Here is a 27861-nt window from a genome sequence, read left to right on the forward strand (position 1 = left end):
GATGGAGGTTTACCCCGAAGAAACGCCAGAGACGGAGCGGAGACGTATAGATAGGCCCCGACCGGGTCACATGGACGTTCACGTCTTCAACACAGCAGCGATGCGCTGGGTCAGGTTGCCCGTGCTGACTTCCGAAACGGGACAGCGCCCCCCTGAGGTTCCTGCGGCGCGCAGGTTTCACACAGCCGTACTCATAGGGGACACCGTGTACGTGTGGGGGGGGTATGTGTTCACAGACAATTGCAACGACAATTGCAACGCTCGTTGCGATTGCAACGAGCTTTACGCGTTCAACGTGGACACTCACAGATGGTCCACGCCTCGGGTTTCTGGAACGGTCCCAGCAGCGATGCACGACCATTCGGCCTGCGTGTTGAATGGAAAGGTCATGTGTGTCTACGGAGCCTGGGTGAAGTGGAACGACGCTTATCAAGACGTCGACACGTACACCGGCGTGTACAAGCTGGACACGAACACCATGCTGTCGTCTTTGATCCGCACCGGAGGCACCGCGCCGCCCATTTCAGGAGGTCACTCCGCCACTGTCATCGGGACAAAGATGTTTGTGTTCGGGGGAAGACCGACCCAGGGATGTGGACTTGCCAATCAGTTCTACAACCTGGTCAGAGTGTTTGACACAGAGACCGACAGCTGGCTGAGCTGCAGCTCTTCTGCACAGCCTGGTCCAGAAGGACGCTGGGGTCACGCAGCCTTCGCCTACAACGGAGAGCTGTACATCTGTGCTGGATATGCCAACTACCGCTACTTGGACGACGTGTGGAAGTTCAACCCAGAGACCCTCCGTTGGAAGAAGGTGGAGCCCAAGGGGAGACATCCGTCTGGGAGAAACAGGATGGGCAGCTGCCTGGTGGGAGAGCGTGTGGTGCTCTTTGGGGGGGTATACAACGCCAGGGCATGTGATGACCTGCTCATCTTAGATCTGAGTCCTACTCTCAAGGCGTTATGTAAGATGGCGGTCATTCAGTACGCTCTGGAGCGGTCTGAACTCCCGCACGACATCAGGTGGGAACTGGCAGCCATGACTGACGACATCTCACAAATCACTGGACCAATCGGCATGCAGATATCTTGTACTACTATTACTAATGTAATACTAGACAATGATTAGTGAATACTAGAGCGTTGGCGCCACCCACAGGCCTATCAGGTCACTACAGTAGATTACAACCACAAATAAATGACGAAACAGCATTTTGTTTTATTTTTATTTTTTCTAATTTTTTATCCCACGATTCAACCCATTTCTTTCACCGAGTGTCAATAATCTAATGTAATCCCGGGAGCTACACTTCCTCTGCCAACCTGGGGGGGGCAGCGGACTGACCTCATGCTTCCTTCTATGCATGAGGAGTCCAAGCTGCTTCTTTTCACCTGACAGTTTCCCTGGCCGGACATAGCACGTGGAAAGAACACGTTAATCCAACCAGTTCCATTTCCATCAGGCGCCCCTGCTTTTTTAGGCTTTGTAAACAAAAAGCTAGCACATGGGATAATTCAATAACTTTATACACTAAAAAAGAGAAGAAAATTACAACGTGACACATTTTGAGCTTGTAGATCGGCTGCTTCCACTATTTCTTTAAAATGTTTGAAAATATATGAACATTTTCAACATGGAGACGATTATGACTATTATCCCTAAAAAAGTATTATCTCAAATATTTGGTGATTATGTAATAATTGTGACAGGCCTAAATATTTCCGGTTGTGTTTTTTATATCATGTTCTGTATTCAGTTAGGGCTGTCTATAGACTTTATATCATGTTCTGTATTCAGTTAGGGCTGACTATAGACTTTATATCATGTTCTATATCAGTTAGGGCTGACTATAGACTTTATATCATGTTCTATAATCAGTTAGGGCTGACTATAGACTTTATATCATGTTCTATATCAGTTAGGGCTGACTATAGACTTTATATCATGTTCTATAATCAGTTAGGGCTGTCTATAGACTTTATATAATGTTCTATATCAGTTAGGGATGACTATAGACTTTATATCATGTTCTATATCAGTTAGGGCAGTCTATAGACTTTATATCATGTTCTATAATCAGTTAGGGCTGACTATAGACTTTATATCATGTTCTATAATCAGTTAGGGCTGACTATAGACTTTATATCATGTTCTATAATCAGTTAGGGCAGTCTATAGACTTTATATCATGTTCTATATCAGTTAGGGCTGACTATAGACTTTATATCATGTTCTATAATCAGTTAGGGCTGACTATAGACTTTATATCATGTTCTATAATCAGTTAGGGCTGACTATAGACTTTATATCATGTTCTATAATCAGTTAGGGCAGTCTATAGACTTTATATCATGTTCTATATCAGTTAGGGCTGACTATAGACTTTATATCATGTTCTATAATCAGTTAGGGCTGACTATAGACTTTATATCATGTTCTGTATCAGTTAGGGCTGACTATAGACTTTATATCATGTTCTATATCAGTTATGGCTGACTATAGACTTTATATCATGTTCTGTATCAGTTAGGGCTGACTATAGACTTTATATCATGTTCTATAATCAGTTAGGGCTGACTATAGACTTTATATCATGTTCTGTAATCAGTTAGGGCTGACTATAGACTTTATATCATGTTCTATAATCAGTTAGGGCTGACTATAGACTTTATATAATGTTCTATAATCAGTTAGGGCTGACTATAGACTTTATATCATGTTCTGTAATCAGTTAGGGCTGACTATAGACTTTATATCATGTTCTGTAATCAGTTAGGGCTGACTATAGACTTTATATCATGTTCTATAATCAGTTAGGGCTGACTATAGACTTTATATCATGTTCTATAATCAGTTAGGGCTGACTATAGACTTTATATCATGTTCTATAATCAGTTAGGGCTGACTATAGACTTTATATCATGTTCTGTATCAGTTAGGGCTGACTATAGACTTTATATCATGTTCTATATCAGTTAGGGCTGACTATAGACTTTATATCATGTTCTGTATTCAGTTAGGGCTGACTATAGACTTTATATCATGTTCTATAATCAGTTAGGGTTGACTATAGACTTTATATCATGTTCTATAATCAGTTAGGGCTGACTATAGACTTTATATCATGTTCTGTATTCAGTTAGGGCTGACTATAGACTTTATATCATGTTCTGTATTCAGTTAGGGCTGACTATAGACTTTATATCATGTTCTATAATCAGTTAGGGCTGACTATAGACTTTATATCATGTTCTATAATCAGTTAGGGCTGACTATAGACTTTATATCATGTTCTGTATTCAGTTAGGGCTGACTATAGACTTTATATCATGTTCTGTATTCAGTTAGGGCTGACTATAGACTTTATATCATGTTCTGTATTCAGTTAGGGCTGACTATAGACTTTAAATAATGTTCTGTATTCAGTTAGGGCTGACTATAGACTTTATATCATGTTCTGTAATCAGTTAGGGCTGACTATAGACTTTATATCATGTTCTGTAATCAGTTAGGGTTGACTAGACTTTTTTAGGAACAAGATCATCATGCCGGTGAAGAGCACGTTTCTAGCCAATGGAGCAACTATTTCTGAGTTACATCACAGCAAGCTAATACAACACACACACACACACACACACACACACACACACACACACACACACACACACACACACACACACACACTATGATCATATTATTTTATGAACATAGTGCTTCTTCGCCTGGAAAGGAGCCAGCGTAGGTGGTCCGGGCATCTGGTTAGGATGCCTCTCGGGCGTCTCCCTAGGGAGGTCCTCGAGGCACGTCCCACTGGGAGGAGACCCCGGGGCAGACCAAGTACCAGATGGATTATATCTCCACAGGGAGGACACCCCGGGGCAGACCAAGGACCAGATGGATTATATCTCCACTGGGAGGAGACCCCGGGGCAGACCAAGGACCAGATGGGTTATATCTCCACTGGGAGGAGACCCCGGGGCAGACCAAGGACCAGATGGATTATATCTCCACTGGGAGGAGACCTCGGGGCAGACCAAGGACCAGATGGATTATATCTCCACTGGGAGGAGACCCCGGGGCAGACCAAGGACCAGATGGATTATATCTCCACTGGGAGGAGACCCCGGGGCAGACCAAGGACCAGATGGATTATATCTCCACTGGGAGGAGACCCCGGGGCAGACCAAGGACCAGATGGAGGAAACACATTGACTCACTGGCCTTGGAACGTCTCGTAATCCCCCAGGAGGAAGTCACTAATGTTGCCCTGGAGAGGGAAGTCTGGAGCACTCTGGTGGAGCTGTTGCCCCCTTGACCCGACTACGGATAAGCGGTTGAAGATGGATGGATGGATGGATGGATAGCTTATATTCAATTGGCTTTATTGGCATGAGAAAACATACCTTTACATTGCCTCTCTCTCTCTCTCTCTCTGCCTCTCCCTGTCTCTCTCTCTGTCACACACACTCTCCGGGCGACATGGCCGGACTTTCGGGCGACCTCTCCGGACGTTCGGGGACTCAGGGTGACATGTCAGGTGAGATGTCCGCACTTTTCATGGTGACTCAGAAAAGGCGTGATTTCTCCGGTTACCTACCGAACATGTCGGCTAGTCTTCATTTGTCACTAACCTGTTGTACAGGCAGACAAATAATATATAACTATTAGGATGGGAACGGTAACAAATCCGATATATTATAATATCCAAAGCCATGTAACGAGTTTATGACAAAACAGTGCGATGTGGGTCAGGGTGCGATGCTTGAATTAGGCAGTCCATGTGCCTAATTCAAGCATCACATTGAATGCTTGAATTCATTGAGGGAATGCTTACTTTATACTATGTACCAATTGAAAAATGGATAGCCTATGATCCACATTAACTAATCAACTTAATGATTTACAATTATGTTTCATAATCATTTAAATGTAGTTGTATTAACCGTTGCACTCCCAGATGGATGTTCTCTTCAGGTCTGGAACGTCACAGTACCGTTACTGTATAAACAATGGACAGTACCAAGGACCAACAGTAGGGGGAAGCAATACGCCAACTGGCGCCTGGACAAACTCTGGTGCGTTGACTGACTGTTGACACTTTAGACTTTAGAATTCAACGAAAACTAAAACGTGTCGTGACTATCGTCGTTAAGCAACAGAAGATTAACTAATGCAATATTTCATCTATTTGTAAACCACTAAACCTTTTAATTAAAACGTATGCAGATTTTTTGTTTGTTAGTTTTTTTTTAGAAAACACAATGAAATTCATGGTAGGCCTACATTATTTATTATTTTTGAGTTTTTTTATGATCTAAATCTAAAGGAGTATTTATGGGGCTTCAGCTGCCTGGAACTCAGAATAGTGTGTGTGCTTCAACCCTGCGAGAGAGAGGCACGGACGAGGACTGTGTCTATGAATACTGCGGCATGGTCATGCTGGACCTCCAAAAGGCTTTTGACACCGTGAACCACTCCATACTGGTTAACAAGCTAAAAGCATTGGTTTCGATAGCACATCAGTGAGCTGGATGCAATCCTACCTGGAGGGGAGAGAACAGATGGTGGAAGTGAACGGAACACTGTCCCCCCCCCTCCCAGTGAGCTGTGGCGTTCCACAAGGAAGCATACTAGGGCCTCTACTGTTCCTAATATATGTAAACGACATGACTTCAGCCTGTGACTGCAACTTGTTCCTGTTCGCAGATGACTCAGCACTGCTGGTCTCGGACAGGGACAAACTGCAGGTTGAAAATGCCCTCAGCTCTGAACTCGGTAGAATCTGCACCTGGCTCGCTGATAACAAACTATCTTTACACCTGGGAAAAACTGAATCCATTCTCTTTGGCTCTATTAGTAATCTCAGCAAGGCAAATGGCTTCTTGGTTAGAGTGGGTGACAATGTTATCACACGTAAAGATGAAATTACCTACCTAGGTTCCATCCTGGAGGCTAATCTTTCCGGTGATAAAATGGCCACCAATGTAATCAAAAAAGTCAACCATAGAACAAGATTCCTCTACAGGATCTCCTCACTGGTCAACAAAAACACCTTGAAGACCTTAACAGGAGCCCTTGTACAGGGTTTCTTTGACTATGCATGCACCTCCTGGTACCACAGCACCTCAAAGGCCCTTAAAACCAGGCTCCAGACTTCCCAAAACAAACTGGTCAGGCTCCTACTTGATCTAGCCCCCCGAACCCACCTCACCCCTGCCCACTTCGACAGGCTGGAATGGCTTAGGGTCGACGACAGAGTACAGCATCTTGCAATGGGTCTGGTCCACAAGATTCGATACACCACCAAGATACCCATGTACCTGTCTAGATACTTCCTTAATGTTAACGAAGTCCACACCCACAACACCAGAGGGAGTGCAACGAACCATGTACAACCCAGATTCGGCACAAACAAGGGACTAAATTATTTTCGCTCCTATGCCACCAAAATGTGGAACGCCCTACCAACTGTCATTAAGACATGCGAATCCCTTGACTCCTTCAAAACCGCTCTCAAAGGGCACCTACGGATGGCTGCAATTCGAAACTGGCCCCCGTAAAATCTGAATCCCCCCCCCGCCCCCCCCTTTTTTCCCCCTCACTGTATATATTTCTTTTCCCTTTTTACCTCCTTTATGATGAATTCCTGTTCTGTCTATAGAAGTGTCTATTTGTACGTCTCTAAATGTTTTGATGATTTGAACATGGTGGACCCTATTGGAAACAAGTGTAATGCTTAATTGGGTCGTCCACTCACAGTTAACAGCCTTTGTATTGAGTTTGTGCTTGAAATGTACTGTAATTCTGCAAACTGTTAATAAATTCTTCAATCAATCAATCAATCAAAACCAAACGAGTCGCCCATTTACCAACTCGCCCACACCAAGAATGAAGAACGGTCCATTTCAGAAAGAGCAGACAACTCACTCCAAACCGTGGATACGGTAACTCACTCCGAAAACGTGGATATCTCGCTGAAAAGCGTGGATATCTCGCCCATATTTATCTCACCATATTTTAGAACATGTTACACACCATAATACAGTTTAGCCATTGTACTGAGTATTGTTGTATTCCATGTCCTATACTGTCGCTCTTGAAATTACCCCCATGATGAATATGGCTCATCCCCCATTCAAGGTTGACTCATATTGGATTTTCATATTGTACTCTAGTCCAGGGGTAGGCAAGCTTAGGCATGGATGCCAACATTGGCACAGGGGAGGGTGATCACTGGCACACTGGCATTAGTGGAGAGAGAGGTTTTTTATTTTAAAATTAAATATATATAAAAGTTGAATCAGTTTATGCTAGCCAGTAGGCTAAACCTAGACCACGAGGTTGGTTAGATGCGTCTTCTCTTGAATCTAGGGAGACGCGTTCCGTCCCTACACGTGCACGTCAAAAAGTACTGGTACCATGGCGTGGTACTGCGTTCTACGAGCATGACACCACTGGGTAGGAAGTGTGTCTAAACACATCTGAGGAAGACCTATACTAGCCTACTACTAGGCCTACTGCAATGGAATATATAACTGCATTCTATTATAAATGCAACCACACATATTAAAAACATTACTATTACCATTGCATTACTCTCTCTCTGGTTGTATTTTTCTGTCTCCCCCCCCCCCCCATCTCTCTCTCTCTCTCTCTCTCTCTCTCTCTCTCTGATTGATTGATTGATTGATTGAAATATTTATTAACAGTTTGCAGAATTACAGTACATTTCAAGCACAAACTCAATACAAAGGCTGTTAACTGTGAGTGGACGACCCAATTAAGCATTACACTTGTTTACAAGAGGGTCCACCATGTTCAATTCATCAAAACATTTAGAGACGTACAAATAGACACTTCTATATAGACAAAGAACAGAACAGGAATTCATCATAATGGAGGTAAAAAGGGAAAAGAAACATACAGTGAGGGAAAAAGGGTGGGTGGGGGGGATTCAGATTTTACGGGGCCCAGTTTCGAATTGCAGCCATCCGTAGGTGCCCTTTGAGAGCGGCTTTGAAGGAGTCAAGGGATTTGCATGTCTTAATGACTGTTGGTAGGGCGTTCCACATTTTGGTGGCATAGGAGCGAAAATAATTTAGTCCCTTGTTTGTGCCGAATCTGGGTTATACATGGTTTGTTGCACTCCCTCTGGCGTTGTGGGTGTGGACTTTGTTAACATTAAGGAAGTATCTAGACAGGTACATGGGTATCGAATCTTGTGGACCAGACCCATTGCAAGATGCTGTACTCTGTCGTCAACCCTAATCCATTCCAGCCTGTCAAAGTGGGCAAGGGTGAGGTGGGTTCGGGTGGTGAGGCCAAGTAGGAGCCTGACCAGTTTGTTTTGGGAAGTCTGAATTGGAAATGGTGGATCCTGTTGTAAACAAGTGTACCCATTCTGCAAATCAATCAATCCCTCTGTGTTACCTAAAACATAAATACAATGGTTTTACTGGGCGACTTGTCCGGACATTTTGGGGCGACTGTACCGACGGGATATCCATACTTTTCTGGGTGACATGGATAAAGGATAATGGGCGACTGTACCTGTTACCCTGCATGTCCGTCCCCCTCTCTCAAGTCATCCGGGCGAAACATCACCCACATCTCTAGAGTTCCGCAAACAGAGTGTAAACACTGATCGGGGGCGTGACTCAAGCCCGGAGGACGGAGATTCCGCGATCTCGCCAAGTAAACAAACAGAGCAGAGAGTGAACGTGATACAGAGAATTAGAGAGAAAGTGTGTTATAATATAAGTTTGTAGTGAACAAACCGTTGTGTAACTTGTGTCTGAGGTTGTCTTTGACAGTCTGTGTGAAGAGTGACAGGCTGACTCGTTGTGAAAACGGGAGGAATTTACACACAAATTACATGTTCAAAGAAGGTTTGTGGGCTAATGCTAATGCTAAATTAGCTTCAAGTGCAGCCGAGACGAGACTAGAATCCCCTTACCCACTTTAGAGCTGTTTTCTACCAGAATACATTATTAGGGAAGGTATGTTTTTGTTTTGTTTAATTATACACAATAAAAATGTAACTTTTGCAGTGTTGGCCTGAATGAAAAGGGACATTTCAGTGTTATAGTGATCAATGTTCTACTGGTTATTACAGCATAATTAGACCAGCATTTAGATTATCAATAGACAGCAGTCTGTAGGAATATAAACGCTACAGTAACGGACAATAGGCATATAAACTACAGTAACGGACACTGCAGAGATCTGCTCATAATTATGATAATGGATAACTCCAAGGCACGCTTCAGCAGGCGGCTGGTAAGTTGAAACCAAATCATAATTTTTACAGTCAACGCATAAAGTAAACTAGTCAACAATTGCACATTCATCGTCTGCAACAGTGTATTGGGGTGTAATTAGTTGGTTATTTAACCCAATGAAGAAAAGAGTGGAATGTCTGCACACGATAAAGTTCTGCTCCCCGTCTTTTTTATTTCAACCTAAATACAACAACGTTTCGCCGCTCCGAGCTTTCTCAAGTTCTTCAACAACTTGGGAATGAAGGGGCGAAACGTTGTTGTATTTAGGTTGAAATAAAAAAGACGGGGAACAGAACTTTATCGTGTGTGGACATTCCACTTTTTTCTTCATTCAGTCATTTTTTGGGTCCAGCACCGTATTCTGAAACTGGGATGTGTTGTTCATATCGTTTTTCCTTCTTTATAATTGGTTATTTAACCCCTCATCAATTGGCCCAATTAAGCATAGCCCACCTGGACCTAGCCCCCACCCCTGTACGACACCATGCATTATGTAATTATTGTAAGGGACAATGTATGGCTACATGGTCATTGTTAAAGATGGAGTTCCGTGATATTTGTACTTTTTCTGTTTTGCATGTGTCTATGGAGTTAACATTACTCTAATAGACCCCCAGGTGTTGTCTATGGAGTTAACATTACTCTAATAGACCCCCAGGTGTTGTGTATGTGTCTATGGAGTTAACATTACTCTAATAGACCCCCAGGTGTTGTCTATGGAGTTAACATTACTCTAATAGACCCCCAGGTGTTGTCTATGTGTCTATGGAGTTAACATTACTCTAATAGACCCCCAGGTGTTGTCTATGGAGTTAACATTACTCTAATAGACCCCCAGGTGTTGTCTATGGAGTTAACATTACTCTAATAGACGCCCAGGTGTTGTGTATAACATTACTCTAAATAGACCCCCAGGTGTTGTGTATTTGTCTATGGAGTTAACATTACTCTAATAGACCCCCAGGTGTTGTCTAGGGAGTTAACATTACTCTAATAGACCCCCAGGTGTTTTGTATGTGTCTATGGAGTTAACATTACTCTAATAGACCCCCAGGTGTTGTGTATGTGTCTATGGAGTTAACATTACTCTAATAGACCCCCAGGTGTTGTGTATGTGTCTATGGAGTTAACATTACTCTAATAGACCCCCAGGTGTTTTGTATGTGTCTATGGAGTTAACATTACTCTAATAGACCCCCAGGTGTTGTGTTTGTGTCTATGGAGTTAACATTACTCTAATAGACCCCCAGGTGTTTTGTATGTGTCTATGGAGTTAACATTACTCTAATAGACCCCCAGGTGTTTTGAATGTGTCTATGGAGTTAACATTACTCTAATAGACCCCCAGGTGTTGTGTATGTGTCTATGGAGTTAACATTACTCGAATAGACCCCCAGGTGTTTTGTATGTGTCTATGGAGTTAACATTACTCTAATAGACCCCCATGTGTTTTGTATGTGTCTATGGAGTTAACATTACTCTAATAGCCCCCCAGGTGTTTTGTATGTGTCTATGGAGTTAACATTACTCTAATATACCCCCATGTGTTTTGCATGTGTCTATGGAGTTAACATTACTCTAATAGACTAGACCCCCAGGTGTGGTTATAATAATCAAATATGTCTTCCCTGTGTATTTTTAAGCCGTGCAACCACTTCCTTACGCAGCTTTGTGTGTCTGTGGGTGGGTGGCTGGCTGTGTCCGTCCCTGGCTGGGTCTGAGTGTCTGAGCACGAAAATAGCGTTCGTTTGGTTTTCACAACCAAGTGTCACTGTTGCGCATACTTTCTTTCCTTTCTTATCAACTAGTCAACTAGTACCAACAAGGTTGACTAGTGGATTTACTAGTCGACTATAGTAAACTAGTCGACTAGTTGCTTAATGCCCTACCCTGAAGGTGATCATAACGACCACCTAGCCAGACATTATCACACTTATTACACAGCTATAGGCTACATACATTAATACATTGACACAGCTATAGGCTACATACATTAATACATTGACACAGATATAGGCTACATACATTAATACATTGACACAGATATAGGCTACATACATTAATACATTGACACAGATATAGGCTACATACATTAATACATTGACACAGATATAGGCTACATCCATTAATACATTGACACAGATATAGGCTACATACATTAATACATTGACACAGATATAGGCTACATACATTAATACATTGACACAGATATAGGCTACATACATTAATACATTGACACAGATATAGGCTACATACATTAATACATTGACACAGATATAGGCTACATACATTAATACATTGACACAGCTATAGGCTACATACATTAATACATTGACACAAAGTGTCTACTGACTGTAATGCTGTGTGATGGTGATCTACTGACAGCTGGAAGGCCGGAGAGCGGCCGCACCTCCAACCCCACCTTCTGACAGCCCGTCTCTGGTCCCGCCCCTGGGCCCGCCCATGGCCCCGCCCCTGGTCCCGCCCCTGGTCTCGCCCCTGTGCCCGCCACGTCCACAGAGACCAGCCTCCAACGTGTCGGCGCTGAGGAAACGCAGAGTCCGGTAAGAAGAAAATGGCCGATTACTACTTACTCACGGGGCTTCTTCACTGGCTCCAGAGCCACTGGCTCCAGAGCCACTGGCTCCAGAGCACTGGCTCCAGAGCACTGGCTCCAGAGCCACTGGCTCCAGAGGCTCCAGAGGCTCCAGAGCCACTGGCTCCAGAGCCACTGGCTCCAGAGCACTGGCTCCAGAGCCACTGGCTCCAGAGCACTGGCTCCAGAGCACTGGCTCCAGAGCCACTGGCTCCAGAGCCACTGGCTCCAGAGCACTGGCTCCAGAGCGCCGTCAATGGTGTCGGGATGTAATTGGTTAAAATACATATTGTTAGAGTATAGAATGTGTATTAAAACTTTTAAAAACTTTTTTGTGTAGTTGTATATTATATTGCAATATTAATGTGTGGTCACACCTACTGGTCTCATGGCACAGTGCCCTCGGCACTCTGATATACTGCATACAGTCACTTTGTAGATTGTGCTTTCCTGCTGTGATTTTGTGTTTGTGCGTGTGTGTGTGTGCGTGCGTGCGTGCGTGCGTGTGTGCGTGCGTGCGTGCGCGTTTCTAAAGGTGTAAGCGCTGTAAGGCGTGCGTGAGGACAGATTGCGGGCTCTGTAAATTCTGCGTGGACATGCCGAAGTTTGGCGGAGCGGGGAAGCTCAAACAGACCTGCGTTCTGCGCCAATGCCTCGCTGTGAGTGTCTGGCCTTGTGATTTATGTATTCTCTATTAGTATCGTAACCCAGAGGTCGTGCTATGTTTTTAGTTCTTTCTTTCCCAGGTTCGTATATATAATATACGTACCCCGACACTAGGGGGCGGTATAGCCTACTGCCCTAGCCCCTTCGATAGCACTTTATCTAGACTTAGATAGCATTTTATACAGACTTATAGCATGTTACGTAGACAGCACTAGAATAGCTTTTTATGTAGTTATAGCACTTTATAGTATATGTATATGGTATATTATAGTTTATATGTATAGTTTCATTATATAGATTCTACTGTTACGTTCTTAGTTTACGTATGTTTCATGATAACTACTTTTTATGTATGTGATGTATTGCCATGCCTTTTGTTCTTGCTTAATGTAAATCGCTCTGGATTAAGAGCGTCTGATAAATGCCTAAATTGTATGGCCCGTTCGTCCGTAATAGGCTTTCAAATTGAGTCGGAGGAGACTATTTTACAAAGAAATGCCACAAATGACAAACGGAATGTCCAATCCATCCCAAATTTGAATCACATGTCGAGGGTGGTTTAATCAACACAGAACCAAAAGCAATTCCATTTTCATCCATAGGGGGCGCCCCAAATGAAAAACATGTAACCGTTTGATGTAAAAAATATTATTGGGGGATAAATCCCCTCTGAATTACTTACAAGTGATCACAGGGTGATCACTTGTAAGTAATTCATTGTGACATTGTAATTGGCTAGCAGAATTAGTGGGGGTGGCCTATTAGCGATTGAGGCAACCACACTTTGCAATATTTCCAGAATTGCATCTTTCTAGCTGCTTTTAATTCTCATCTTTTACTTGTTTTCCCTAATAAAGTTATCCTTTATCATGTTCTCTCCCCTTGCCCCCCCCCACACACATGCAAAGCGTCTTTGAGTACTATAACATGTGCTGTGTTGTCGTCCTGTCAGCCTGACCTGCCCCTGTCAGCGGTGTGTGAGATCTGTAAGGAGACCCAACTCCCAACCCAGGAGAAGGCCTTCATGATGCTGATGGAATGCTACACTTGTGCCCAGATTGTCCATCCTGGCTGCCTCACGGTGGGTGGGTCACACACACACACACACACACACACACACACACACACACACACACACACACACACACACACACACACACACACACACACACACACACACACACACACACACACACACACACACACACACACACACACACACACACACAGCTCGTTAATATCCATTAACACTCCGATTGCCCGGGGTTATTTAATCCATTAAATCAGAGCCCAGCGATGTATAGCAACGGAGAACTTTTAGCGACGGACCGGATGTTATCCTGGATGTGGCTGAAGCAGCTAGATGTAGCCAAAACACTCTAGAGCCGATCGACAACAACGGGAGGTATGATTAAATCTACCGTGACTAGCGACTGGACAGCAGTGGGCCGTCTAACACAGGATCTTTTCTTCGAATTGGACGGGATGATTTAGATCAAGAGTTATTAACGTTTTAAGATTTTCGTTCTCGACGGCTAAACAGGGGGGACCTCCACCCTGAACTCCTCCAGGAATAAAGTCTATAGCAACATTAAGGGTTTTTCAGAGAAGGCACCCACTTAGGCCTGAAGGCAGCTTCAGGCCTAAGTGGGTTAAATGTAATATTGTGTGCGTCTCTGTGCAGGGTCAAGGTGACGGGGTGGTGAATAGAGGCCTGCCCAGCTGCTGGGAGTGTCCTGAGTGTGTTCAGGGAATCACTGACCCAGAGGTACGTAACCACACACACTCTCACACCCCATGGAAGATCACTGACCCAGAGGTACGTAACCCCATGGAAGATCACTGACCCAGAGGTACGTAACCACACACACTCTCACACCCCATGGAAGATCACTGACCCAGAGGTACGTAACCACACCCCATGGAAGATCACTGACCCAGAGGTACGTAACCACACCCCATGGAAGATCACTGACCCAGAGGTACGTAACCACACCCCATGGAAGATCACTGACCCAGAGGTACGTAACCACACCCCATGGAAGATCACTGACCCAGAGGTACGTAACCACACACACTCTCACACCCCATGGAAGATCACTGACCCAGAGGTACGTAACCACACCCCATGGAAGATCACTGACCCAGAGGTACGTAACCACACCCCATGGAAGATCACTGACCCAGAGGTACGTAACCACACCCCATGGAAGATCACTGACCCAGAGGTACGTAACCACACCCCATGGAAGATCCCACATTGGTTTCTATTCAGCCACCCTGTGGGAATTCTTGACAGCTGCTGAAAGTCTGGGTAACATCAACAACCAATATATGGCAAAGTGTTGTAAAAATGCATTATACTTTAAGTTACATGTGACGTGTCAAACTAGGGGGTTTTCATGATTCTGAATCCATTCCAAGCATTCATTTTGCACGAAAAACACTCCTTGGGCTAAAAATTGTCGTTTTTAGATAGTTAAATGTGGAGGAATCCCGAGTTGGTGTTGGCCAGACCTCACTCTCACAGTAACTAACAGTAACTAACTATTAAAACCCATCCTCTGAACGCTGCAACGTGAAGCCGTGCTCTGAGGCAGAGGCTGCAGCACAGAGGCTGCAGCACAGAGGCTGCAGCACACGCATCATAAACGCCGTTAAGACTGAGTCATTCTTGTTTTCCCCGTGACTCCTGTCTGTACATTATGTCTACTGTACGTTATGTCTGTACTGTACGTTATGTCTTTTAACTCTCCCTCAAAACACTCTCTCTTCCCTCCCATCGACCTTCCCTTTTAACTCTCCCTCAAAACACTCTCTCTTCCCTCCCTATACCTTCCCTTGTAACTCTCTCCCTCAAAACACTCTCTCTTCCCTCCCATCGACCTTCCCTTGTAACTCTCTCCCTCAAAACACTCTCTCTTCCCTCCCATCGACCTTCCCTTGTAACTCTCTCCCTCAAAACACTCTCTCTTCCCTCCCATCGACCTTCCCTTTTAACTCTCTCCCTCAAAACACTCTCTTCCCTCCCATCGACCTTCCCTTTTTCCTGGTTTTCAGAAGAGGAAGTCCTCCTCTCTGTTGAACTCACGCAACGGCAAAATATACCGCCGCCGCCGACACAGCAGGGACTGGCACGACCCGCTCAGCGACGACTCGGCTAGCAACTCAACCAGCGACTCGACCAGCGACTCAACCATTGACTCAACCAGCGACTCAGCGACCGACACGGCCAGCGAGGGAGACGACAACGGTTTGTGGTTGGCCTGTCTAGAATTGTGGTGCTTTAGTGGTGCGTTGGTCCGTCAGAGTAAAAGTGGCCATGTCTCTTTCCGGGAAGGAATCCCGGCACCGATTGTATTAAAATGATACAAATATCACCTCCATTTAGAGAGATTGAGATGTGGGGGGGGGGGGGGGGGGGATCTAATTGGATTTTGATAGTGTGGTCTGTGAGATTCCTTTCATTTTAGTTTTCTTCTGGCTTATGTAACTTCTTCTTCTTCTTTAGATCCAGGGCTATTAAAACACCATTTGACGTCCAGCTCTAACAACATCCATCCTAAAGTCTTCGTGAAGAAACCAGTGATCAAGTTACACAGAATAGGTATGTGCTGTTCTATAGGTATATGGTATAATAGGTATGTAGCTGTTCTATAGGTATATGGTATAATAGGTATGTAGCTGTTCTATAGGTATATGGTATAATAGGTATATGGTATAATAGGTATGTGGCTGTGCTGGTTTTTATTTTTTTAAGGGGTCAAGCCCGAAGGGCCTATGGTCCCTTATTGTTTGTGTACCTTATGTTAGAGGGTCATGCCAAATAGCACTGAATCCAGTCTTACTCCAATTGGCCAAAGGGGGGCGCTATAGCAATCGTTTGGAAATTAAAACAAGAACAGGCATATAACTCATGCCTCGTTTGGCCAAAGCCATGGATCTTGTTTACACATGTGACTTGACTCATGGGGAACACATCTGTCACTTTGACCAGTAAGCTCCGCCCTCATGTTCCGCCGTTTTGAGCTGTTTGAAAAATGCTTAATGAAATGTTCTACACACAATCTATGGACCATTAACTGAAATCCCAGTTGATGAAAGGTTTGTACGCGAACATTTGTAACATAAATATAGCTGCTAGCAGTGATCTGATAACAGGCACATTGAACAGGCATAACTCACTGTCTGTCTGTCTGCCTGCCTGCCTGTCTGTCTGTCTGTCTGTCTGCCTGCCTGCCTGTCTGTCTGGCGTACGGACAGCTGCAATACCGCAGGGTGACCTAAAGTTGAGCAGCCTAAAAGGGCTTATTGCTTGGTCCTGTCTTATCGGTGCTTACAGCTATACTTCTACTTATTTTTGTAATGTCTTCTTCTTTAGATCCAGCGATATTTAGATATAATTTGCCGTCCAGCTCCAACAACATCCATCCTAAAGTGTTCCATCAGTGTGTGAGGAAAAGATTTGTAGCAGCGATGCAGACCACCGTGTTGAAACGAGTCATCAAGTTACACACAATAGGTATGTACCGTTTTAGTTTTTAAGCCTGAAGGGCCTCTGGTCCCTTATTGTTTTTATACCTTATTCTTTTAAGGAGCCAAGCCTGAATATATACATTTTCTTCTTCTTCTTCTACTTCTTCTTCTGCCACTTATTGCATTTCTGGCTTAACTGTTCAGTCGTTTTTTCGGGAAACTCAACAGTATGGTAGAGGGCTATGCAAAACTGTGAAGACGCGAAGCCCATGTGAAGCCAAAGTTTCAAGCCAAAGGGTGATGCTTATAGAAGCCCATGTGAAGCCAAAGGGTGATGCTTATAGAAGCCCATGTGAAGCCAAAGGGTGATGCGTATAGAAGCCCATGTGAAGCCAAAGGGTGATGCTTATAGAAGCCCATGTGAAGCCAAAGGGTGATGCGTATAGAAGCCCATGTGAAGCCAAAGGGTGATGCTTATAGAAGCCCATGTGAAGCCAAAGGGTGATGCGTATAGAAGCCCATGTGAAGCCAAAGGGTGATGCTTATAGAAGCACTCAACTGAAAATGTGGCATACTGTAGCTCATGAACCGTTTGACCGTCAGCAATAAAACTTTGTTACACATACAGTATGTACTTGACTCATGGGGAATTCATGCGTCACTTTTTACATGGATTATATATATATATATATATATATATATATATATATATACACACACACACACACACGACCAGATTTGACTGAGAGCCTGCCATCGCGCAAATCCCAGCTTTTCACCAGAGATTTACTTTTTTTTTTTTTAATGAGTTAATAGGACAGGCAGACTCTTCACATACTAGAGCATGTCTGAAATAAATGTCAGACCTGAAATCGACATGTAAATATGAAATAAATGCTTAAACATGTAGCTAGGTGTAATGTTAGAGACCACAGAAGTGAACCTTTCAAGCCTGTTTTCTCAACTCGCTGTTTCTCTGCAAGACATTACTCTATAAGCCATATCTCCAAAACTGGTGTGTCAAACTGAACAACCAATATGTCAAACGAAAATTCAACAAAAATCCAATGACAGTCCTGTCACACTCTGTGCTGAGTGAGGGTAGAATGTGCCACAGGCACTTGAATTAGTCCTCAAAAAATAGTAAGAATTCCCCAAGGTACTCAAAAATACTCAAAGATACTCAAAAATACTCAAAAAAGATACATTTTCCACTTAGCTGGAATACTCAAAATATTGACAATGTCAAGGCAGCGTCATTTGATGCAATCAATTGGTTTATTCACCTTATTGTGTCCAGAGCAAAAAAAACAAGGAGGTGGTTTCCCGTCAAACACATTATGCTGTACAACAATACTGGCCAGGTTGGCTACAGGTCCTCTCTCCTCCAGGTTCAGCCCTACAATGACTCCTGGGCAGTGGCAGGTTTCCTGCTTATAAAGGCCAGGCCCCTCCCACTAGACCAAACCAACTCTGCTTGAAAAATTACAATCCAGTAAGCCCATATGTCTAAAGACAATATATAATTATCCCATAATGGTATAAACACCTTGCATTCCATTAACCATATCACTCAAAAGAGTGTTCACATAATAACTCTTAATACACAAAACCCACAGATAATATGGTCCAATCCTGGACCAATCAAGATCTCCCACTTAGAGTCAGGCCCCATATAAGGCCACCTGAGCCACTCCTCTGGTCCTTTGCCACTGCCCAGAAGTCAGGGAATACACTGGTGAAACAAGAAACAAAAGTCATACCCTTGATACATACAATGGTAAATAATAAAGAAAAAATAACAATACATTTATGGAAAACAGCACAGGAACAATGTTAATATAGGTTTAGTGTGTGCACCCACCAAACAAATTAACAAAACTACCTGGCTATTGTGTCATGGTGTATTGTAGTGGAGTGTATGTGCTGTTAGTGGCAGGGTGAACTGCCACAAGTCCCTCCGTCAAATTTAGTCACATATATATATATATGAGTCATTCCACGAAACCGGCACAGTCCCTCTAAAATAATACATTGCATGGATGCACCTGGGACGTATCCTCAGTGATGTATCCCAAGGTCATCGGGGTTTCGGGTCTCCCAACATCATACCCCTCACTCGGGTGACCCAGCCGGGGTGATCAAGTCCCGACTTACGTCCCAGTAGCTACCCTCAACCAGTCCCATTAGGGAAAAACCAGGGCCACACAATCCGTTCCTCCTCCTGAACTACACTAACCTTATCAAGTCGATTGAGTCACCACAATCTATTTTTAAAAGCTTTTTTGAAATGTTCCCTTTAATATTATGTAAAAGATTACATGCATTTCATCTTCATATCAGAAATTATCGTGCTTTCTTTCAGTAGACACCCCCTATTTTTGTCATTTTTTTGTCCCCAATGATTAATCATTAAAATAGCATTATAGAGCTCTGTCCCCCAATCACACTCAACCCCGTTACACAAGTAACCTCCATAAAAATAAATCCATAACAATAATTAACTGGCCCTTTAGTGACATCACCAACAGGAAGTGGCATTCTACAAGTCTTCTGAACAACATGCTACAGAAAGAGGTCATTTGACACCTTATTTTACAATGTTTTAGAGTCATTTATACTTCCACATGTCGTCATAAATTCATAACGGCTCAACTCTCTTACATGGAATAAAGATAATAAACAATTATTTGTGAATATTATGTTTGTTATTTCAACAATATATCCTGATTTCTTAATCTCATGCATGCCATGTGGTGTCCTGTTAATCTTAAAGGTAGAGTAGTGGCCCTCAACCCTGTTACTATTTTCAACCCCGCTATTATATTATTCTATAATAAAAATATTAATGTAATGCCTGAGATGGGAAAATACGTTTTTCTGCTACTTAAAGATGTACTTAATATTGTGGGGTATTCCGAAAAGTAAAACCTTTTGGTCAAACAAAACAAAATCGTACCGGTTTTGTGGAATAACTCAGATTGACTCGCAAGATTCCTACGCTAAACCATCAATCTGATTACCTTTGCATTCAAGTTTAATGTATTAGAGAACTGGCTCCACTAGGTCTCCAGTTCTTAAAGTCATTATTCACTTCCTTCATTTCAGACCAGTGTGTGGAGTCCAGACTGCAGGTGAAGATGAACTCTCCAGACTCAGCCTGGGACGTTACTATTAAACAGGAACCTGAAGACCTCCCACACCTCAGTACGTCTTTATAGCCTACTATGATAATACTGGAGAAAGGTGTGTGTGTGTGTGTGTGTGTGTGTGTGTGTGTGTGTGTGTGTGTGTGTGTGTGTGTGTGTGTGCGCGCGCATAGCAGGATTTGGTGGGAGTGTAAATGAACCCCAACCAATTGTTATTTGATATTTGCATACTTTAATTGTTCATCTTTATTGATTGCTGGCTGTTTTATCTACTTTGTAATACTACGGGTTGTTTTCCTTCTATCTGCAATTTGGGAACTTAGTGTGTGTGGTTTACAAAAGATCCAGTAGGTGGCACAGTTGGCCCATCTATTTTCTGTGTATTCAGTCAACGCATAGTCTCATTGTGGGAATCTCGCGTCAGTTCTAAAAATCCAAGATCCAAGTCCAAACAGCTAGACGTTGTCACAAATAAATACGTTTTGTTTCCCTTTTAACACCCCTTGGAAGGCGGAATGAGGTCTGTATAAGAACATTTCATGTACATTTCATAGTGCCAAGAGTGTGTGTTTGTTTTAGTTAAAAATAGCGTTTTATTGCCCTAATGTAAACACTATTGCCATGTGACTTTGACTGCAACACATGGCTACCTGAAGGACTATTTTCGTTTACAAAGGCTGTCTAATGCTGTTTAGTGTTTATGGTCATCACATAGCTTACTGCATTGTTTAAGAAGTATATCTTTGCTTATTTGTCAAGTTGTAGCTTATTTTGTCTAAACTGTTTTGCTTATTGGCTTATTGTATTTTATATTGATGGTGATGCATATCTTTGTGTTTTATGCTTTTTCTAGTTTTCACGGTGCCACACCAAAAATAAAGAGCATCAGTTTGAAACTCTACTGTCTCACTCTCAAAGTCCATACCAAGCCCAGGGGGCAGTTACAGTGAAAACTCATTCCGCCTTCCAAGGGGTGTTAAAAGGGAAACAAAACGTATTTATTTGTGACAACGTCTAGCTGTTTGGACTGCTAACGCCATCTTGGATTTTTAGAACTGACGCGATAACTTTGGGCCCGTCTAGAGTTTGAATGGACAGGTATCAGTCAAAGAAAGGATGGATGGGGAAGGATCAACATATGGAATGTCAGAACAGGTTCTGACATATATTCATATATGGAGATCTAAGGGTTTGAGGTCAGATGTAGAGTTGCTGGCCAATATTGATGACATCAGGGATCTCCATATTTGGGTGTAATTGCGACAGCAGGTCGCATTTACTATGACATCACGGATCTCCATCCCTGATGATGTCATGTGATGTCACGAGACCTGGGCACCATATGTGGGGCCATTCCCATGCATTTGGATTTTGAGTGACTGACTGACGGGAAATGTACGATTTCATAGTAAATACGACCTGCCGTCGCAATAAACCATAACCTAAGTGCATTAAGCCCAACGTCACCATAACACAGGGAACTGTCACGCTCCCCTTTCCATCATCTTGAATACATCTGAACTAAACGTCTCACAATCTAGCTCTATCTAAGTTTTTGTTTTGTTTGAACTTGACAAAATAAAAGTGTTCTTTGTGCCTCAACACAATACCTCTCATTTGCTGTGAATTTTTGGAGGGGAATATTTGTGAAACATTTTATTTCCATACTCTGCACCCCAGTATTGGTTGGTTGGGACGGGATCCGATTTGTATAAGCTTGCCTTGGTGTGACTGTACTAAAAAATATAGAGCCCCGCTCTCCGCTGGCTGCTGCGTGGCCCGCGCTGCGTGGCATGGGACTTAGTCTTTTTCAAAAATGATTAGTGGACCTTCAGCATTTCTAGTTGAGGACCCCTGCTATAGAGCGTCGCAGTCCCGCCCCCTCCCGAGAACCAGAAGTGAATTCCCTGTTCATTTTCCTCATAGACTTTTCAAAAAGTATTTATATAAAGACGTTTACACCGTGGACAAAGACAACTCGAGTTGTGAAAAATCATGACAGTAAACACAATGTTTTGGAGCCGATCAAATAATTAGTAAGAAGAAAAACATGGCAGGATACAACACTTTTTGTTTGGTTTTTCTTCCTACAAATTATTTGATCAGCGAAAACATTTTTTTATGTTAATAATTGTATTAGTTTATTGTCATGATTTGTAACAACTCGAGTTGGCTTTGTCCGTGGCGTAATCGTCTTTAAATAAATACTTTTTAAAAAGAAAATGAATGAGGAATTCACTTCTGGTTCTAGCGTCGTCATGAAAGGGGGCGGGGCTGCGACGCTCTATTACTATTCTTCATTAGGTCACCAGTTCTTAAAGTCATTATTCACTTCCTTCATTTCAGACCGGTGTGTGGAGTCCAGACTGCAGGTGAAGATGAACTCTCCAGACTCAGCCTGGGACGTTTCTATTAAACAGGAACCTGAAGACCAGCCACAACTCAGTACGTCTTTATACTATCATAAGCTTGGAGAAAAATATCATGACATATATTATAGGACCCCAAAACAAGTCCCCAGGACCTTTCAGCCTAAACATGTTACTGTTACTGTGATATTTGCATTTTTTGACTAATTGAGTAATCAATAAGGCAACATGCATAACCATCATTGAATATGCAATACAAAAGAAAAACTGCACCACATTGTTTTTCTACAAGACATACATTGTTTTTCTAGACAGACAGACAGACAGACATGCTTTAGATACAAATCCAGCTGTATATGGCTTGGCCTACACAGCATAACTTACTTCCAAATCAGAGCTCACATTGATTGATTGATTGATTGATTGATTGATTAAATAAATGTATCACTCAAACAAATTAAACTGCCTGCAGGTACGGTACAGTAAAACTTTTAGGCTAAAAAGGATAACACAAAAACAAGTTGTAATGATTTCAAAATAAATATTATTTTGTTCTATCACCATCATTGAATAATTTAGTAAATAATAAATGGTTTAGAGTTTCCAAACCCACATGGAACAACCTGTAGATATTTAGTTGTCAGTCTCAGTAGGTAATAGCTATTCACATGGAAGATGGAAACATAGATTTACATTTGAGGAATCCTGTGTTGACTGTCATGTTATGTTTCTGTTCCTAGACATCCTGTCATGTTATGTTTCTGCTCCTAGACATCCTGTTATGTTATGTTTCTGTTCCTAGACATCCTGCACATGGTTGTGTGTAAAGAGGAGGTTTCTCCTGAACAGGAGAGGAGCTCCAGTCTGCTCCAGGAGGAACCAGATCCTCCACACATTAAAGAGGAACAGGAGGAGCTTAAAGATGAACAGGAGGAGCTACATCAAAGACCAGAGGATCCTGTTGGGTCAACGTTGACATTACCAGCAGTGACCAGCAGAAGTGAAGTTGATGATGAAGAGAAGTCTTCACACTACTTTGAAATCGAAGTTGAACTAAAATCAGACACTGACGTCACTGATGACAGTGATGATTGGGACGAGGCCAATGAAGGTCAGTCAGTGTTAAACACAGCGACCAAAACTACATGAGTGGGGAAAAAACTTGGAGTTGGTATAATTATTGAAAAATAAATTTAAAACACAGGTATTAACAGAAGCTTCATTTCTCTCGTAAGAGGGACTTGCTTGATGATGTAAGTTTGTACCACCATTTTAACCCACCTCTCACCTTCTGTCCCTCTCTCTGACACAGGTCAGCCAACATCTTCCAGTCATCACTTGAACAAGACTTCTGTCTTTACCAAGACTTCAATTGGACCGAGAGAAGTAAATGCATCTCATCTGAAAACCCACATCTGTAAACAATGTAACAAGAGTTTCATTAGCTCATCTCTGCTGAAGATACACTACCATATCCACACCGGGGAGAAACCTTTCCACTGTAAAGATTGCGGCAAGAGTTTCAATCAGGCAGGTCCTCTCAAGAGACACCAGCGTATCCACACTGGAGAAAAACCATTCCACTGTAAACAATGCAACACGGGTTTCATCCGCTCATCGTATATGAAAAAACACCAACGTATCCACTCGGGAGAAAAACCTTTCCACTGTAATTATTGTGACAAGAGTTTCAATCGGTCAGGTGACCTGTATAAACACCAGCGTATCCACACTGGAGAGAAACCTTTCCACTGTACACATTGTGACAAGAGTTTCAGTGATTTAAGTAACATGAAGGCTCACCAGCGTAGCCACACTGAAAAAGAAAAACCTTATAGTTGTAAACACTGTGACAAGAGTTTCAATAAGTTACCTGACCTGAAGAGTCACAAGCTTGTCCACACCGGAGAAAAATGTTTCCAGTGTAAATATTGTGACAAGAGCTTCAGTCAGGCAGGGGACCTGAATAAACACAAGCGTGTCCACACTGGAGAAAAACCTTTCCACTGTACACATTGTGACGAGAGTTTCAAATTTCTATCTGTCCTGAAGATACACGAGCGTGTCCACACTGGAGACAAATGTTTCCGTTGTAAATATTGTGACAAGAGCTTCAGTCAGCCAGGAAACCTGAAGCGACACCAGTATGCCCACACCGGAGAAAAACCTTTCCGTTGTAAACATTGTGACAAGAGTTTTATTCAGTCAGGTGACCTGAAAAAACACAGGCGTGTCCACACTGTAGAAAAACCATTCCACTGTACACAGTGCAACAAGAGTTTCAAATATCCATCTCAGTTGAAGACACACAAGCGTGTCCACCTTGCAGAAAAACCAATTCAAATATCCATCTCTGCACCAGCATATCCACACTAGAGAAAAAACATTCGACTATTGTGACAAGAGTTTCAAATACACCAGCATATCCACACTGGAGAAAAACCTTATAGTTGTAAATATTGTGACAAGACTTTCAGTCAGGTGCGATGAATAAAGAGCAGCGTGTCCACAGTGGAGAAAAACAATCTATCCTGTAAACATTTGGTGACGGGAGGTTCAGATTCAATAACTCTGGTCACTTGAAAGGACAACAGTGTATTCACGCAAAGGAGGACATACAATACAAACTGGACTAGTTTAGTAAATAAACACCTGTATGTTGGCAGGGAGGTGAATAGAAAAGCTGAACTATTATGGATATGGATATTCATACTGCTCCTGTCAACAGAGGCCTCAGATTGACATGGTATGGGGCAGTATCTCTCTCTCAGCCTGACATGGTATGGGGCAGTATCTCTCTCTCAGCCTGACATGGTATGGGGCAGTATCTCTCTCTCAGCCTGACATGGTATGGGGCAGTATCTCTCTCAGCCTGACATGGTATGGGGCAGTATCTCTCTCAGCCTGACATGGTATGGGGCAGTATCTCTCTCAGCCTGACATGGTATGGGGCAGTATCTCTCTCACTCTCAGCCTGACATGGTATGGGGCAGTATCTCTCACTCTCAGCCTGACATGGTATGGGGCAGTATCTCTCTCAGCCTGACATGGTATGGGGCAGTATCTCTCTCTCAGCCTGACATGGTATGGGGCAGTATCTCTCTCTCAGCCTGACATGGTATGGGGCAGTATCTCTCTCTCAGCCTGACATGGTATGGGGCAGTATCTCTCTCAGCCTGACATGGTATGGGGCAGTATCTCTCTCAGCCTGACATGGTATGGGGCAGTATCTCTCTCAGCCTGACATGGTATGGGGCAGTATATCTCTCTCAGCCTGACATGGTATGGGGCAGTATCTCTCTCTCAGCCTGACATGGTATGGGGCAGTATCTCTCTCTCAGCCTGACATGGTATGGGGCAGTATCTCTCTCAGCCTGACATGGTATGGGGCAGTATCTCTCTCTCTCAGCCTGACATGGTATGGGGCAGTATCTCTCTCACTCTCAGCCTGACATGGTATGGGGCAGTATCTCTCTCACTCTCAGCCTGACATGGTATGGGGCAGTATCTCTCTCACTCTCAGCCTGACATGGTATGGGGCAGTATCTCTCTCACTCTCAGCCTGACATGGTATGGGGCAGTATCTCTCTCTCAGCCTGACATGGTATGGGGCAGTATCTCTCTCTCAGCCTGACATGGTATGGGGCAGTATCTCTCTCTCAGCCTGACATGGTATGGGGCAGTATCTCTCTCAGCCTGACATGGTATGGGGCAGTATCTCTCTCAGCCTGACATGGTATGGGGCAGTATCTCTCTCAGCCTGACATGGTATGGGGCAGTATCTCTCTCAGCCTGACATGGTATGGGGCAGTATATCTCTCTCAGCCTGACATGGTATGGGGCAGTATCTCTCTCTCTCAGCCTGACATGGTATGGGGCAGTATCTCTCTCTCAGCCTGACATGGTATGGGGCAGTATCTCTCTCAGCCTGACATGGTATGGGGCAGTATCTCTCTCAGCCTGACATGGTATGGGGCAGTATCTCTCTCACTCTCAGCCTGACATGGTATGGGGCAGTATCTCTCTCAGCCTGACATGGTATGGGGCAGTATCTCTCTCTCAGCCTGACATGGTATGGGGCAGTATCTCTCTCTCAGCCTGACATGGTATGGGGCAGTATCTCTCTCAGCCTGACATGGTATGGGGCAGTATCTCTCTCAGCCTGACATGGTATGGGGCAGTATCTCTCTCAGGCAACACAGACTTGTCATCATTGAAGGAAATTATCCCCCCCCCACAGAGCCAAGATCATCACAGAGTACCTTTGATGTGAGAGTATACCTACTGAGTTCCATACCACTGAGTGTAAAATGTATAAAGTGTAAAAATGTCCAATATGTGTTGTTCCTTCCTTATTACTGTGTGAGAGTGCAATCATCCAATCCACTAAGCAACTCAAAGAAAGGGTGAATACCTTTTTGCCATTTTATTTGGACGCGCCGCCCACAAGATTAGCTGTGTTGCTCATTCCAAGAATGCCTGGTCCTTAAAAGCTGTACCTCGTTGTAAAGGTGACTAATCAACGATAAAAAGAATATAAAAAACAATACCAATTGGTATTATTAGGGGAGACATAAACGACCAAATGTAAGTTTCTGAACGTTTTATGTGGAGCTACTTTATATAGTAAATCATATTCCGAGGAGGACTCATCCATTTGGTTACATGTGTTACACCGTTTTCTGTACACCGTTGTATACTGACCAGGCTTTTCTCTCTGTCTTAGGTTGTGACCAGGCTTTTCTCTCTGTCTTAGGTTGTGACCAGGCTTTTCTCTCTGTCTTAGGTTGTGACCAGGCTTTTCTCTCTGTCTTAGGTTGTGACCAGGCTTTTCTCTCTGTCTTAGGTTGTGACCAGGCTTTTCTATCTGTCTTAGGTTGTGACCAGGCTTTTCTCTCTGTCTTAGGTTGTGACAAGGCTTTTCTCTCTTAGGTTGTGACCAGGCTTTTCTCTGTCTTAGGTTGTGACCAGGCTTTTCTCTCTCTTAGGTTAATTGTGACAAGGCTTTTCTCTCTGCCTTAGGTTGTGACAAGGCTTTTCTCTTCGCAGATGAGTAAGAGTTAAAATAGAGAGAATATAGGAGGAAAAAAAAGAACAGGACAATAAAGACTAAACAGGAAGGGACAACTATATGTGTCTGTATACTGTATTAGCAATGTGTTACTATGCCAACAGAGCCATATCTGCACACAGAACTGATGGAATAGGATTGTTTTTTTACATCTTGGTACAATATGATGAAATCTCATGATTAGTTCAACCGTTTTGGGTCAGTTAGGTATCGTTTTCCTGTTTCCTGGAACATTCTGGTACAATAACCAAG

General features: G+C 43.2%; 1 protein-coding gene across 1 annotated transcript in view; it reads left to right on the top strand.

The window, feature by feature from the left end:
- Positions 1–27595, top strand: part of LOC306928747 (uncharacterized protein) — a gene marked incomplete at its 3' end in the record, with an annotated part of 86887 nt that extends 59292 nt beyond the window's left edge. The window contains exons 8-15 of the mRNA XM_079509019.1: positions 15605–15797; positions 16056–16151; positions 16926–17066; positions 20129–20227; positions 22516–22614; positions 23341–23649; positions 23851–24093; positions 27588–27595. Of these exons, the coding sequence (XP_079365145.1) occupies positions 15605–15797; positions 16056–16151; positions 16926–17066; positions 20129–20227; positions 22516–22614; positions 23341–23649; positions 23851–24093; positions 27588–27595 (1188 nt within the window). The remainder of the gene's footprint in view (positions 1–15604; positions 15798–16055; positions 16152–16925; positions 17067–20128; positions 20228–22515; positions 22615–23340; positions 23650–23850; positions 24094–27587) is intronic.
- Between the last annotated feature and the right edge of the window lie 266 nt (positions 27596–27861).

The sequence above is a fragment of the Electrona antarctica genome (genome assembly GCF_951216825.1).
Source record: "Electrona antarctica genome assembly, chromosome: 8".
Lineage (NCBI taxonomy): Eukaryota > Metazoa > Chordata > Actinopteri > Myctophiformes > Myctophidae > Electrona > Electrona antarctica.